At 34.9% G+C, this 14,755-nt stretch overlaps 1 protein-coding gene across 1 annotated transcript in view; it reads left to right on the top strand.

The window, feature by feature from the left end:
* LOC144964801 (uncharacterized) overlaps positions 1–12,889 on the top strand; it is a 165,432-nt gene extending 152,543 nt beyond the window's left edge. The window contains exons 10-13 of the mRNA XM_078899434.1: positions 2,838–2,972; positions 9,049–9,178; positions 9,903–9,983; positions 12,063–12,889. Of these exons, the coding sequence (XP_078755560.1) occupies positions 2,838–2,972; positions 9,049–9,178; positions 9,903–9,983; positions 12,063–12,131 (415 nt within the window). The 3' untranslated portion in view covers positions 12,132–12,889. The remainder of the gene's footprint in view (positions 1–2,837; positions 2,973–9,048; positions 9,179–9,902; positions 9,984–12,062) is intronic.
* The last annotated feature ends 1,866 nt before the right edge of the window (positions 12,890–14,755 follow it).

Raw genomic sequence — 14,755 nt, 5'->3', positions numbered from 1 at the left:
AAACTAGACTTTTATGTCGGGCAATGTCACTAATATAATAAATGTGCCCAAGCGCTGATTCAAGACCAAGCCAAAAGCAACACATAATAGGATGAAGGCCGAGACATAACGCTTGGAAGCTGCTATTACAGTTAATGACTTGAGAGACTTTTTCCCTTGATGCTAATTAATCCTGCGGTCAAGTCCATAAATAAATTCAATTTAAGGAAATTACAGGACTTTACTCTGATATCAAATAAATCTGTTAAAGATAAAACGGTTCTGTTTTTAATATCACAGTGAAAATAATTGCTTCATAAGTGTGCTGACAAATTTAATTGTCTGCTTTTTTTTCATTTAGGCTTTTTATTTATTGATAAACCTCTTTAGTAAACGAATGAAATTTTGATTTGAGAAATATTGTATTTATCTAACCCCGACTTTGAAACAGGATGCATGTAAATTTACTATTGAAGAGAGGAATTTTATGTTGAATGTTTACAATATAGGTTCAATTACTATATTAAAATATAACTAACGCAAGCATTGTCATTACTAAATATTTTTTTAAAATCATTGCTTTGAAAAATTCGGTCATTTTGTTCAGAAAGCAATATCAAAATTAAAGTCATATATTCAACGTTGCATATTTGAATAACACATCTGCGATTTATGTCCATTCTGCTTTCGTATAGCTCTGGTTTAATGTAAATAGCCCTTAAATTAGCCATTGGAAATTTTTTCTCGACGAGACATCGAGTATCAATTCACAAAAGATAGATTAGGGAGACAGGAAATGAAAGAGATAACAACGATTTTAACTCGGCCGAGACTGTTTACAATGAATTTGCTCCGCCATATTTCTTTTATTATTATTATTATTATTATTATTATTATTATTATTATTATTATTATTATTATTATTATTATTATTATTATTATTATTGATTTATATGTTGTATTTTTCTTTTCTTTTTTTGTTGTTGTTGTAAATTTCGTTAGTCCTACATTTAATTCACATTACACTCAACAGTGAGTTATGTTTTGAACATTAGTTGATATGAGTTTTTATACGAAACTTTTAGATAATGAGTCAAATGACGTTTATGTAAGATACAGGGGACATATTATAGAAAAAAAGAGAGGAAAGGAAAAGAAGGAAGAAATCGCCTTCCTCCTAAATAGTCCTTTGGAACCGTGAGGTCCGTGCAGCAAGAGATTAATCCGATTTAGGTAGCGTTTTAAACAGAATAACAATACTTGCCACGATTTGGTTATATTTGAGACACCATATTAAAATCCATCTATTACGTCCTCAAGAGCAGGATCTCAACTGACCGCCAGACTACGGTATAGAGTAACAGTAGGAAATTTAATCCGGTATTTAACGTTAAATGGACAGCGGGAATTTGTTTGGTACAGGTTGGATATGACGCAAGTCTATTGCAAAACATTCTCGCCGGATCAAATGAACTAGCTACCAAAAATACTACTTGGTGGACACGGAAGAGGGAAGGGGGCTTAAATAATCTCTACTTCACCAGGGATCAAACCCGATCCTTTACATGTGAAGCAAATATTTTACCTACGGAGCTATCTGGACCATCAGTAAATATCGTAAGCGACGCATAGTTGAGTCCTTGGAAAAGGCTCTTTACTCACATTCTCTCACCGTAGTCAGGGGTAAAATAAATACCTGGCAATTAACAGCGTTGTCTCTCTGTCTGAAACAAAAATGTAATATCGGTTAACAATGTAACATCTCTATGTCTTATATTATGTGCCCCAAGGCAATGTACCATCTCTGTGTCCTATAAAATATTTGACCCACGACCTCAATCTGCTATTCTTATGTTGGATTGGACCGGATGTATAAAACCAAATTTAAAGTTGTAAAACCCTGGCATAATTTTGTTAATTTTATCCGTTTTCCTCAATCCCCCCCCCCTAAAAAAAAAAAAGAAAACCAGATAACCTGAGATTTTATAATGCGCAATATCCACTGAATGTGCTCAAAGCGCTTTGTTCTTAGCCAACAGCAACAATTAAGATGTAGGACGATACATAACGCCTGTTCGGCGATTTTACATTTTACCTCGACAGAGACAACGCTGTTAACGGCCAAATAATTAATTTACACCCGATTGCAGTGAAAGAATGTGAGTAAAGAGTCTTTTCCAAGGACTAAACTTTGCGCTGCTCAGAGCGGGACTAGAAAAATAGAGCAAATAAACTTGATCAAAGTCTCACATATTTTTAAATAATCATAAATTCATTTTGTAGCATCTATATCACCTCGATATATTAGCAAGTTAATTATCACGGTCCCAACCTACAGCGATCGAAGAACAACGTAAAAGAAAACAAGATCTATCCTATGACTCTCATGACAAATCTTCGTTTCCTTCGACGTCCGACGATCGCTGTAGCTTGGGACCGCTCTTCTTCTTCTTCCTGTATATCTGCAAACCACCCCGGGGTGCAATATCGCAAACTTTGGTGTGCATGATGGGCACAGAAGCGATTCTGTCTCTGAACTGTTTAAGGTTTTCAGAACAGCTAACTACATTCGAAGGCAAACTGTTATAAATAAAATCCTAATCGTTGATGGACTAAACAACTGCTCATGGCATTGCACTCTAATGAGCGTGGAATTTGGAATCGGTGACGTGTTCTCTAGTTTTTCCCCTTGTCGTTGCATGTTAAAGGTCGTGCTGAACTGCAACCAACTTATGTATTGAACAGTATAGCGTGACTGCTTTGGCTAGATTTCTTAGTTAACTTGCAATTACCGACATTAGGCGGTGGATGATAAATTTGGTTAATAATTGATTTTTGTTTATTTGTTTATTCGCCAGACCAAATTACGGCAGCATACCAAGGGGTCACCTGACCTACATCGCCCCTGAACTCATGTGTGGAATTCGTGTCATTCCACCGAGACTGACGCCTACGTCACCATACACTCCTGAGACTGACGTATTCGCATTTGGGTAACATTTCAATTCAATTTCTCATCTTGCACTTTGAGGAAAAGAACCTTATTTTCTATTTTAATTAAGTTGTTAATATGTAAATCAAATTTGATAAATTGTCAAACCAATATCATTCTCTGAAAACACTTCAATCAAAGAATTATTATGTTCTTCATCAGTGAAATATATATTTTAGGATTATATTCTCCAATATGTAAAACGTGACATTAGGAAATATTAAAATTCCCTTAACCAAGCAAATAAAAAGAGAAGATCGTCCTATAATATATGACTGTTATTCGCAGTGTTGTAAATCTTTATGTCGTCTGCAAATAATTTACACGTAGATAATAAGACATCAGGAAGGTCGTTGATTTAAACGGAACGATGTTAGTAATGGACAATAATTTGCGTTAGTTTCAGATTATTTCTATTACAACTATAAACCCATAACAATTGGGATGATCAGACCTGCAAATAAGATATCGTCTATTTAAGTATTTTGTAAGTTAGAGAACGGTATTCACTCTATCTTCTTGAGAAAGCATTTTATTTAACTAAATTATTTAACTTGCTCTTTAAATTATATTTTCAGTGTCATGGTCACTCCAACTCATCACACTGGATAGAGACAGCCAGCCATATATATATATATATATATATATATATATATATATATATATATATATATAAAGCATAATCTCCTTAACCTGATTGCACACACTTTAGTAGTTAGATGACTGAAATTTAAAAATATATAGATAGTCATATTCTGTTCACTAGACTTGAAAGGTGATGCCAATATTTCTTGTATTATTCTCACCATCATCTGGCCAAACATTTTCAATAAAGTTTAGGGTTTTTTTAATCCTCTGGATATACATATGATATTATTTGAGCAAAAAGAAAAAATAGCTCGAGTTTTTAGCTAAATGACTTCAAGAAAATAATCTTTGTCCAACATGCTTTCCTTTCATCAAATTGTGACAGTTTGTAGAATTAAACCAAAATACAAAAAGACAAATATAAAATAAAACAAACATTAAAATCAAACAAAAACAAAACAACAACAAACGCCACATGCTAAAAAGCAAAAGCAACAACCGCATTTCTTTCAAACGGAGATATCTAGCAACAATTCCATGGACTTATTACATTCCTGATCCATCAAAGACTCAATGTATTTAAAAAGCAATCTCAATTCCTTTTATTTCTCATTCAGTTTGGAGGCACAAATGCAAAAATGTGAAAATTGATGAATCATAATGAGCCAGCTTGCAGGCTTTCGTCCATAATTCTATAAATCCTTCATGTCCTACGGGCAGGCAATGCATTAAGACTTATACCGTTATCATAATCATCTCGCATAATAAAGCACCCGTGTCATGATCTGATTCATTCAGTGAATCAAAGTAATGTTAAGAGACTTATCGATATATGGTGATTAGTTCTCGCCAAATGTGGACTAGAGGTATGACACTCACCTTCGGCCCGGAGGATCCAGGGTTAAATCCCGCTCTGAGCGGCACTTAGTTGAGTCCTTGGAAAAGGCGCTTTCACATTTTCTAACCGTACTCAATACTCGGCCATTACCAGCGTGTCTATGTCGGGGAAAATGTGATATCATCTATCAGGCGTCATGTCTCGCCCTACATGTCAAGTGTTGCTGGTGGCTAGGGAACCTTTGGAAAGGGACTTCGCGAAGCCCCTGAGAGCTTTTGCCTAAATGAGGCTCATTTAAATCAATCGATATTTGAAGGACGTATTTTCTGGCTAAATTTTAAATCCATATTTTTCCAGAGTACTGCAGACAACTGGTTAAAAGATTAAACCATGCTTGCCAAATTGTTTCGGGTCACATTGAGCCAAAAATAGTAATTTTATCAAAAAAAAAAACAAATTGTTTAGTAATGGCACTTTGTTATATCATTGTAGACCGAAGGGCATTTATTCTTATTCTCCTCTATGGTTATGAAGTATCCATAATTATTATTTGCCTATCCTTATCTATATACTAATGTAATGTAAAATAAAAATAAATCTAAGTGAAAAGTAATGTATCCCTTTCATCAATTATCACCCCTTACTGTGTCTCAAATGAATTGTTTTACCATCAGATTTGCAAGCACTTGCTCACACACGCATTCATACACATACGCAAACAAACAATCACGCATTCACACACGCGCACATACACGCATTCACAAACAAGATCTATCACACATGAACACATTATATCCACAAATGCAAATAATCACACACACACACACACACGCCCCCCCCCCACACACACGCCCACACACAAACACAGACACACACACACACACACACACACACACACACAATTTAACGTCATTCAAATAATCAATAAGTCTCAAGGATACTCCGACCCATTACACGTAAAAGTGTCTCATGGGGAATGGCGATTATGCCAGAACTAAACTACACTAAGTGTTTTCACTGACCTATCAAAATTTGAATAGGATATCGAGTGACCCCCTTTTTTATCTTGTAATTCTTTATAAGCCGGGTTCTATTTCACTCGGACCTAGCATCATTATTAACATTTCTACAACGAGTGCCGTCATAGCAATGTGTCTCGGGGTTCATTGAAGATATAGATAGTATGAAGTTGACGTTACTCTGGTCTTTTGCTATCGCTTTTTGCCATCCGCGATTATGAGTAATTCTCACTAAACTGTATTAACCAGATTATAAACGTTCAAGGTTACACGTAGTTTTGTGTGTTGGTCCGTTATACTTCCGGATGGCAATATTGTGAGCTCCTTAGCCAAGCGCATACTATATATACTGCTTAGAGTCAGAGAGAAGTATGAGGTTCGATCCCTAGTCAAGGCAGGCTGACTTTTGGGAGGTTATTTCTTGTATTTGTCTTTCTCCTTTGCCTGGCAATGTTTTATACAAACCTTTTCAGATTTAAAAAAATATCACAGCAGTGTCTCCTCCCTAATTTGTGCAGCTAAGTGGTCTTGTCGTATGACACTCGCTTTCGGATCGGAAGGTCCTGGTTCGAGCCTCGTTCGGCGCATAGTTGAGTCATTGCAAAAGACTCTTTACGTACATTATCTCATCGTATTCGGGTGTAAAATGAGTACCTGGCGTTAACAGCGTTGTCTGTCAAAAAAAAAATAATTTAATACCGCCTAACAGGCGTCATCTTCCGTTCTACACATTGTGTTGCTGTTGGCCAGGGACCACCTGTAAAGCGCTTTGGGCACATTTAGTGGATATTGCGCGATATAAAAGCTAAAAAAAAAACAGCTCCAACAATTCGTCCCTTTCAAATTATTACTTAAAATCAGAAGAAAAAAAATGGAAACTATTTTTGTCCACTCATTTAAAAACTGTTTAGGGAACAAAAGTTTGATGAAAAAACTGGTTCCGATCTCTTTGGAAATGTAAAACCAATCTTCCGGAGGACTGGTTACATATATTATGCAATTGATATTCTGGTTTCAGAGTGATGCTATATTATTTTCTAGTCTAAATAAACGCTGGCCGTCAGTAAAGATCATCCATCCACGCTTTTTTACGTCCTGTAATCTAATGAGCCTGCCAATTAATCCTAATAATACAAAACTAGCTATCCACCTTATGATTCAATGTTTAACATATTCATTGTTAGTCCCCCAAAGGACTGATTACATACACACTTAAACATGAGTTTGGAACCGAAAGAGTAGGTGTGACGTCACGACTTCTCTAATACGTTGAGATGAACTCTGATGTATATAACTCAAACACTTTGAGTTTTTAAAAAAATACGCATTTGATGAAAGTGAATTTTATTTCATAAACTTGATAAAAATTAAACTTCCTATTCTGATCATTTTGAATTTAAACTCTATTGTCTTCGTCTAGTTCGTTCTGACATAATACCAGATTGACGCCATAGGTCACATTTCTACCGCACTCTGAATAAAGCAACAACACGTATTTAAAATTTGTCCAGAAAACTTGTCCTTCAAATAGCTGAGGTTCCTTTCACGCTGGTATTTAAAACGCGAAGCTTGTACCCAATGCGTGATATTTCCAGAGCGCATAATATATAACAATCGATAAATTCAGAATTCCGATCGTTTTAAAGGGGAAATACCCAGACACAAAAAGCCAGAACAAAACAACACCTCCCCCCCCCCCCCCCCCCCCCACACACACACACACATTTTCCCCTGATTTCATTTAGCACTCCTGATTTAGAATCCCCTTCCAATTCCTCGATGATAAAAAATGCAATCGTTGATTAATGCTTTGAACCCGATGAGTGAACTCTATTTATTCAAGGATTGTCGAGTATTTGCTCTCTTCTGATTGACTACGATAGTTAATACAATAGGAGCTGAATGAGGAGTTGTACAGTAAATAGGATATTAGTGCGCATTGATACATCGTGGATCATGGGCGTTCCTGGCAATTATTATAATAACCATCGTGAAGAGCATTTAAAAAGAGATCAACCGCCGAAATAACGTTATCAGACATGTCTTTTATTGTCAAGACAAGACGAAATAAGCCAAAGTGTAGTTAATATCCAACTTTAGGCCACACACTGACCATGGTTATTGCTGCATGGGTTGAGGTCGGGGGGGGGGGGGGGGGGGGGGGGTGGGGGGGGGGGGAAGCTAACGTTCTGGTTACTCTTCTTACAAACATTATAATACATGAAATTAAGAGGAAGATTAACAGTTAACCCCTTCCTTAACACCTATATGAAAATCGTCATATTCGTTAAGATGAAGCCAACATTTTTCTCATTCTGATTTCTTTTGTACATCATAAAAATATTTGAACAAAGCTGTTTGCTATAGTTAAAGTATATTAACACTGTGTTGAAGAGCTCGTTTAGCAGAAATACATATGTATAGCAAGGACTAACGGCTTTTGTGTTTGAGTGAAATAAATCCATTTTTGTATAGGTTGGATGTGAAGTTTTGGGGAAAATCCGGAAAATGGCTGGTAAGGAGAGGGTTAAATGCTCTGGAAAGATACGTATTCAAAAATTTGGCCGGAAAACTCGTCCTTCAAATATTGATCGATTTAAATGACCCCCATCTTGGCAAAAACTCTCAAAACTGGGACCTGGCGGTGTTTGAATTATGAGTAAAACAACTTGCTACGAAGAATGTCCTCTGACTTCTGTGAATTCTCAGATTTAGAATTGTTGTTGGGAGTTAACTTAATTCATGGTTACTAGAAGTGAAAAGTAAAAGTTAAATGTCGAAAAATGGAGAGAAAAAAAAGTAAATTTCCGTTCAATCTGGAAAAAGTGTTTTGTCAGTGTGCAGCACATTAGGAATACGCTGGTTGTTGAATAAGAGAAAAAGGAAAATATATTGCACGTGTAGGCTTATTTAGAGAATGATGAAAGCCGACGAGAACTTATTTGCAGGTCTGATAACCCATTTCCTCATGGACTCATTGTTGTCATGGAAGTCTCAAAAATGACGTAAAATATTGTCCATTACAACAATATTAAATAAGCCCATAAGTGGGTTGGGATGTCAGACCTGTATATATGTCCACGTCGATGAAAGCCCATATTAAACGCCAAATAAAAATCAAATTAGATTTAGAATCCAGTGATCCGTGATTATTGAACTAATGGCAAAACACTGATGTTGTTGCTCTTTAAAGCTTGTAAGTCAGCTCTTAAAACTTAATGACCCTCAACAAATCAAAATCATGAGCGTAAAGGGTTCTCATCATAGGTTTACTCTAATGGTGTCACATAACCAGTTAACTGTCGTACTCCGGAGAGACATGTATTTAAGAATTTGGCCAGAAAACTCGTTCTTCAAATATCAATCGATTTAAATGACCCTCATCTTGTCTCTCAAACTCTCAAACATGGGACCTCGAGAGTAGAGGTCTTTCTTAAAGTCCCAGTTTTTTTTGCCAAGATGAGAGTAATTTACATCGATCGATAATTTAATGACGAGTTTTCTGGCCGATTTTTTAAATACGTGTCTTTCCATGAGTATGGCAGTAAACTGGTTAAAATGTTAATTATGAATCCTACATTTGAAGTAGAAAGCATTTTATTTGATGTACCTCTCTTCTCCCTTCCATTTAGGACCATCATGTATGAAGTCATCACGGGCCGATTTCCCTTTCAAAACGCCGCTCCCGAGATGATCATCTGGCAGATTTGTACAGGACACCGACAGATTTTATACTCCATTAATTGCAGCGTTGCCATTAAAGTAAGTGTTTTCATGGAGCTTTCAGGGTAAATGAAATTGTATGGACGTTATATTTTTAAAACATCATCATCAGGTTCACGATCATCATCATCATCATCATCATCATCATCATCATGATCATCATCATCATCATCATCATCATCATCAGCATCGTCGTCGTCATCACCACCATCATCATCATCATTATCATCGTCGTCGTCATAATCATGATGATGATGATGATGATGATGATGATGATCATCATCATCATCATCATCATCATCATCATCATCATCACCATCATCATCAACGACAATAAGAACCCCATCATCACCACAGCAACAACTTTGTCCGCCACTAGTAACAGCACTATGACGACGATCGCCACCAACAGCTCTTCCACCACAATTACCACCACCATCATCACCATTTCTACTTTACCGTCTATAGGATACTGTCACGTTTTCTTCGACTTAACCAACATTTTCTCATCCATATTTCTTTTGTGCATCACCAAATTAAAAGAAAAGTTTTTGTTAAAGCTGTAACAACTTAAAACTTTGTTGGTGAGCTCCTTTTGCTAAACAAAATTATGCAAGTCTTATTTCTTTTGAATTTCAGTAAAAAGAAAATTGTGTTTAGTGGGTAGACCTATATTGTTTTTGAAAACATCTTGAAAATGGTTGATGTGCAATGTGATGAGTACTTCTTTTACAATTTATTCATGATTTCACTTTCTACCCAGACACTCATCGAAGACTGCTGGGCACACGAACCATTGTACAGACCTGAGTTTAAGGAACTTTGTAGAGATTTACAAAGACATGTAAGTAAATTATATAATAATGATAATTATACAGAAAAAAAATCAAATACAGAGTTAGAGTTTAGTTTTCTGCTATCCCATTTACAAACACAATGAATCCAGAAGTTGTGCATATCAACTGAAGAGAGACGACGATGGAGAATTCATAAAATCACAGAATTATTGACCGCCATGGCTGTACAATAAATTTAATTTTTAAAACCTGAAAATATCAACTTGGCAGAAATGTCTTTGTGGTTAATATTTTGTGTGGCCTCTTCAACATCAAGCAAGTGTCTTACTGGACCCTCGTTGGGGCCGTAAGACTCGACATGTGTGCTATTTATCTTGGTCCAAACTCAGTTTCAATAGCAATATGTTTGCCGTTGTCCCTTGTGAAAATGGGCGGTTTAATTTAATTTAATTTAGTATAATTTACTAAATTAAATGGCCCGGTTGAAATTGTCAAAACGAATTATCATAGATATCACCGAGTCAGACAAACACAAGATGGACTGTAGAGGTAATATATAATGTTAGTAACATTCTAAATCCTAATATAAACCAATCATAGTATTCTACAATGTAATAAAATAAAAATATTGTGAATATTCCCTTGTCGAAGTGAGTCACAGACTGTTCCAAGAAATAGTGACGTCACTTGTACGTCTTTCCGTACTCATGGAAAGTCAACCAAAGTGTTGAGGGTTTATAGAATTTTTATTAGAGACCACGTTTGTTCAACTGGGCACATATCTGGTGTCAGGGTAGGCGACATTAAGGTTTAACATTGTGTCCTTATCGGCACTTTGTAAAATGTGCTATATTGGACATTGTTGTGGGCCAATATTTCGTTATGGCAAGGATTGTTGGTGAAAGGAATGGCGTGTGGTTTTAATACTTGTTTGATGTAATACTGAAATTTCTGTAGCACGACTATTTTTCGAAAGTCAATCGTATGTAGCAGTGGGCCAATTGTTCACGATTCATGTGGTACTCGTCGGTCGGTCAGCATCTGCCGAACAGCCGGACGTCTTTCACAAAAACCTACCGCTATTGGGCTGTGGCAAAAGCTATTTTGAATGGGCCTTCTTCGTGCATGTGAGCGAGATTTACATTCAAGATATCATTCTAAAAATGACGGTTACCCTGTTTACACCAAATCCACAATGAATAATGAATAATGAATGAATTTATATAGCGCCTAGATCCACAATGTGCTCAGAGGCGCTTTACAATGCAAATAAAACACAACAATAAATCGATTATTTAAGCATAAAATCTATCATATTGGAATAGCATTAATGGCCAAGAAACCTTATCAATTCTCCATATTTTAGTTTTCGCATGGTAATGGTGTGCCTGTATATTGACGTAGAAATATAGAATCTCTAGAAGTTGATGTCAGAGGAAAGTAACTGAGAGATTGAACATTTATGACATCGGTAACCATTTGTCAATTGGTCTACGGTTTTACCTGAACATTTTGGTCGTATTTTATCGTTGATTTATTGTTTGGATTTAGAATATCAATAGAACATATTCCTGATTATTATTAGATATCGAATTTCATTTATTTTGTTTCAATGATCTAGACCAACAATATTTCACTAGGAAGGATTTCATTACTAAATACCATATATTTTCTTTGTCAAAATCAATTCAATTTAGGAAAGATTAACGAAGAAATAAAAGTCAGCTTTTAAAAAAGAAAAAGAAAGAAAGAGCAATATTTTTGGTCTATCAATTATACAAAACACACTACGAAATACGAGGCAAGTTTTTGTAACTGTCTTTAACAACCAAAAACACCCCCCCCCCTCCCTTCCAACCCCCCCCCCTCCCCCAAATAGCAACGCCGTGAATGCTTTAAACACCATGTCCAATGTTCCAAAGAATGGATGAACTTGGCGTCATTTTGGCTCTTTGCTAGGGTTTTTAGACCGCCAGTTGGTGATTAGTTCTCACAAATGTTTAAAAGATTGCACATGATTGATGAGTTTTGTTTTATAGTTAAAAACGTACTATCAATTACGTTCTAGCCAAATAAACTTCTTATGCAGTTGTTGTTTAGTTAAAATGATTGTTATCTATTTTCAGTCTCCTCTCAACAAAAAACACAGTTCATCAGAGCCAAGATTAAACCGAGGATTGGATTCAGACTCGTGACTACTTCCGGACTCCGACTAGTCACGTGATTGGAAGATTTTTTGTGACTATTACTCTCAAACTGATATTATGTCGGGGTGACTTAGACGCTAAAAATCGAGTATAATGTGAAAAATAGAGAAACTTAGATTCTCTCTTATTGGTTGAGGTCAACAGACATAGGATTTGTAAGTGACAAAATTTTTAATCAGGCCTGCCAAGGACTACGAAAATGTCGTAGAATTACGAATTTTTGGCTTCAGCAACAGAATTTCATGTCTTTGATTCAATAAATCATGATAAGAAGGAATGGTTGGTTCCAGAGAACCTGTATTTAGGAATTTTGGGAGATTTTTTGATCATGCTGAGGCCAAATTATTTATTTCGAAAAATATTTATATGCGACTCTTCTTTATTTTTCTCAGTGAAACCTCGAATTTTTGAAATTTCAAGTCGGCAATTCTACTAAAATCTCACTTTTCTGATCATTACGATTTTAAAATCACTTCTTGATATTTGGTTCCCCCCCCCCCCCCCCCCCCCGATATAATACCTCTTTGAAACGGTCGGTGACATTTGATGCTTTAATTGATTTTGATTTAATTGATGCTGCCATACACCAAAGAATTCACCAAGACGATGACGACGACGACGACGATTACGACGATGATGACAAGAGCATATTATTACTAAATATGATTGTGCCTCGTTGATTTTTAAAAGACATAAAATAGAAGGGGCTTTATATAATTGTGTAAATAAATATGAATACAAATATGCTTAGGTGAAAGATTGTTATTTATATGCTTTCAAAATAAATAATAATAATGCTGACAACTTATATAGCGCTATAACTCCGAGACACCAGACTCTCAGTGCTCTCAGTCAAGTGGCATGAAACATGGTTGAAGATTATTCAAAATGCATGACCTATGATAAAATTGCCAGAAAGCAAGTATAAAATCTATTATTTTCAGAGTTCCTGGAGTGATATTGAAACCCTTTCATCTATAGCTTTAAAAAGTCGGCTGCAATAACTGCTAACCGTCCTATAAACAAAACATTATTTTTAAACCTCCTCTATCCCTTTAACTAGTTAACTGTCGTACTCTGGAAAAAATATATGTTTTAATTTGGCCAGAAAATTTTTCCTGCAAATATTCATCGATTTAGATGACCCTCACCTTGACAAAAACTCATAAACCTGGGATCTCGCGAGGTCCCAGGTTTGTGAGTTTTTGCCAAGATGGGGATAATTTAAATCGAACGGGGGATATAATCTAGTCTACTTCCATATGAGTCGGATACTCTGTCGACTATCCAAATTATGTCCGGAAAACGTCATAAACATTTCAAACCCATGTTATATCCTGATAGATAATATATGATTAGTCCATCACATTTAATACCTTTACTGAAAAAGTATCTGCACAGATATTTTTCTACACAGAGACAGTATGTCTCATTTTACTGCCGAAAACTTTCCTTGTGTTTGGCTGCATACACTGCTGAAATAGCTAGAATTTTTTAAACATTGATATACACCTGTGCGTGTAGCAAAATTGATATAATATGATTATTTGTTTTGTTTTGTTTGTTTGTTTGTTTTTCATATTGAGTCAAATAATGATAGTAATGATGATGATTTTGATGATGATAACAATATTAATATTAATAATACTAATAATATTAATACTATTAAGAATAATAGTCTATAATAATAATAATAATAATAATAATAATAATAATAATAATAATAATAATAATGATAATAATAATAATAATAATGATAATAATGACGATAATAATAATAATAATAATAATAATAATAATAATAATAATAATAATAATAATAATAATAATAATAATAATAATAATAATAATAATAAAAATAATGATAATAATAATAATAATAATAATAATAATAATAATAATAATAATAATAATAAATAATAATAATAATAATAATAATAATAATAATAATAATAATAATAATAATAATAATAATTTTCAAATTTTTTTAGACTTTAAATTAGGAATACTCGTGACAGGAAGCTGTTCTTTGAATGAAAGAAAAAATTCAACGGAACCGCCATGTAGATATTAGCAGGTCTGATAACCGAAAGCAATTATGGGCTTACGTTCACTACTGTAGTGGACAATATTTTGCGCCGGTTTGAGGGTATTTCCATTACAGAAATGAGCCTATAAAAATTTGAGTTATCAGGCCTGCAAAAAAGTGCACGCCGAAGGGAACCGTCGTGTATTGATTGCTGTATTGTGAGAGTGACATAAAACAATCCATCAAAATCAAACTTCTTGAATTCATTTTAGTCAAGCGGACGAATTGACAACACTGAGATCCAGGAATTAAACATTAATTAGGACTTTTTTAAAAGGCCGCCTAAAAAAGGAAAAACTTGTTATACGGGATCAAATAGTCTGAATAGCAAACAGCAATAATAATGTAAGATTTAGGCCAAATATCGTATACAGATTCATTAGCATCTTTGAGATAGAGTCTAAATACTAAATGGTTTAAAATGAGTAGTTTGACAATAGGCGAATAAAAATTATAGCAGGGAAACCATTATTTAAAATAATTTTTTTTTTTAAATCAGGAATTATGCGGCTATGTGGTCTTG

Source organism: Berghia stephanieae, chromosome 2 (assembly GCF_034508935.2).
Source record: "Berghia stephanieae isolate SIO BIC M18660-M18661 chromosome 2, UCSD_Bste_1.3, whole genome shotgun sequence".
Lineage (NCBI taxonomy): Eukaryota > Metazoa > Mollusca > Gastropoda > Nudibranchia > Aeolidiidae > Berghia > Berghia stephanieae.
Note: the sequence above shows the minus strand (reverse complement) of the source record. Positions and strands in the feature narration are given on the sequence as shown.